Genomic DNA, 1,357 nt, shown 5'->3' with positions numbered 1-1,357 from the left:
TTCGGGAGGTAATGAGAGATTTTTTTTGTTTTAAGTGTTTAGTTTTGTTAATTTTTTTATTTAGTTTTTTTTTTTTTTTTTTTGGTTTATATCGATGTCATTATGTTTCCTTTTTATATTATTTGTTTTATTATAATTTGTGTAGAACACCAAGTGTAAATTTCCATAAGTGGATAAATAAAGTTCATCTTATCTTACCTATCTTCTAGATTGTTAGTATTGACTTTGACTTGTGTCAGTCAACATTAAATGGATGAATATTAGAAATTTGATACCTCGACTGAATTTGTATTTTATTTGACTTTATTTGATCAGTATTTTTATACTGGTACCTCCATAAGGTCATAATTAATCCTTTGTACAGTGTTATTATTTTAGCTTTAGCCGGATCTTCATGCTAATTGTTTCACATCTAATAATTGTGAATCTGTAACGTTTTATCACTTGTAAATGGTTAGTCATTTCTGAACACTTATAATGTTACAGCCTACACATGGACCCCGACATTTAAAAAACAAATTTGATGCTTACACATTATCTAGTTAGTATTTCGTTCGTGTTATTCAAATGGAAGCCTGGATTTGTGATGCTGCGGGCGAGTTGTAAAAATGTTGGCTTAAAATGTGAATGAAAAACAGAAAGTGAACATTATGTGAATATATCCATCCCAAGCTGTAGGCTATTATGTCGGGATGATTTAATTGATGAGGTGTGTAATTTATAGCCGAAAATATCAGTGGATGGAGTTTATATAATATGTCGCATTGAGGAAGATGAATATAATATTTGAAAGTGCATAATTCAAGAATTTAATTACGTGCCCCCAAATGTAACGAGCTCAGACTTCGTTAATTCAAGTTATTTATTATCAATCATATGGTAAATTTAAATTAATATATTACGACAGCTCGGACAGAGTTCTTTCAGTAACTAACTCACACAAAACAATCGTCTAACGATGTTCCTAATGAACCAAGAGTGCTTAAACGTTCGCTCAGTCAACATTCACACTCACATGCAAAACATGCACAACACAAAATGCGTAACTCTATAAAGAATTCTAACATAATTACACACAGCCGAACCACTACATTCATACATAGCCAAACAACTCAAATATATTATAATATATTATTACAATAGCCTACACGTGTTACAGTCGAGGCTACCTTTACATACATATGTGTAACCTTGGTTATGGTTCGCCTCACGGCACTGGATTTTACATATATAACCTATCGCCTGAAATTGGTGTTATGTCGGGTTGATTGAGGTGCTCAAAATTTACTGTGAAAAATACGGAACTTGGGTTAAGTAATTTTATTAAGTACGATGGATAATAAAATAGCATCTGAAA

At 31.5% G+C, this 1,357-nt stretch overlaps 1 protein-coding gene across 2 annotated transcripts in view; it reads left to right on the top strand.

Moving 5' to 3' along the window:
* Nucleotides 1–502: 502 nt before the first annotated feature.
* LOC144965259 (cytosolic carboxypeptidase 1-like) overlaps nt 503–1,357 on the top strand; it is a 54,839-nt gene continuing 53,984 nt past the window's right edge. Inside the window, exon 1 of one of the 2 annotated variants that reach the window (XM_078900405.1) lies at nt 503–709. In XM_078900405.1, the coding sequence (XP_078756531.1) occupies nt 705–709 (5 nt within the window). In that variant the 5' untranslated portion in view covers nt 503–704. Of the gene's footprint in view, nt 710–1,155; nt 1,310–1,357 lie in introns of those variants that run through there. The other variant, XM_078900408.1, reaches the window with a different exon arrangement.

This window comes from Berghia stephanieae, chromosome 2, assembly GCF_034508935.2.
Source record: "Berghia stephanieae isolate SIO BIC M18660-M18661 chromosome 2, UCSD_Bste_1.3, whole genome shotgun sequence".
Taxonomy (NCBI): Eukaryota; Metazoa; Mollusca; class Gastropoda; order Nudibranchia; family Aeolidiidae; genus Berghia; species Berghia stephanieae.
The sequence above is the reverse complement of the archived record's forward strand: the minus strand, read 5'-3'. Positions and strand labels throughout refer to the sequence as shown.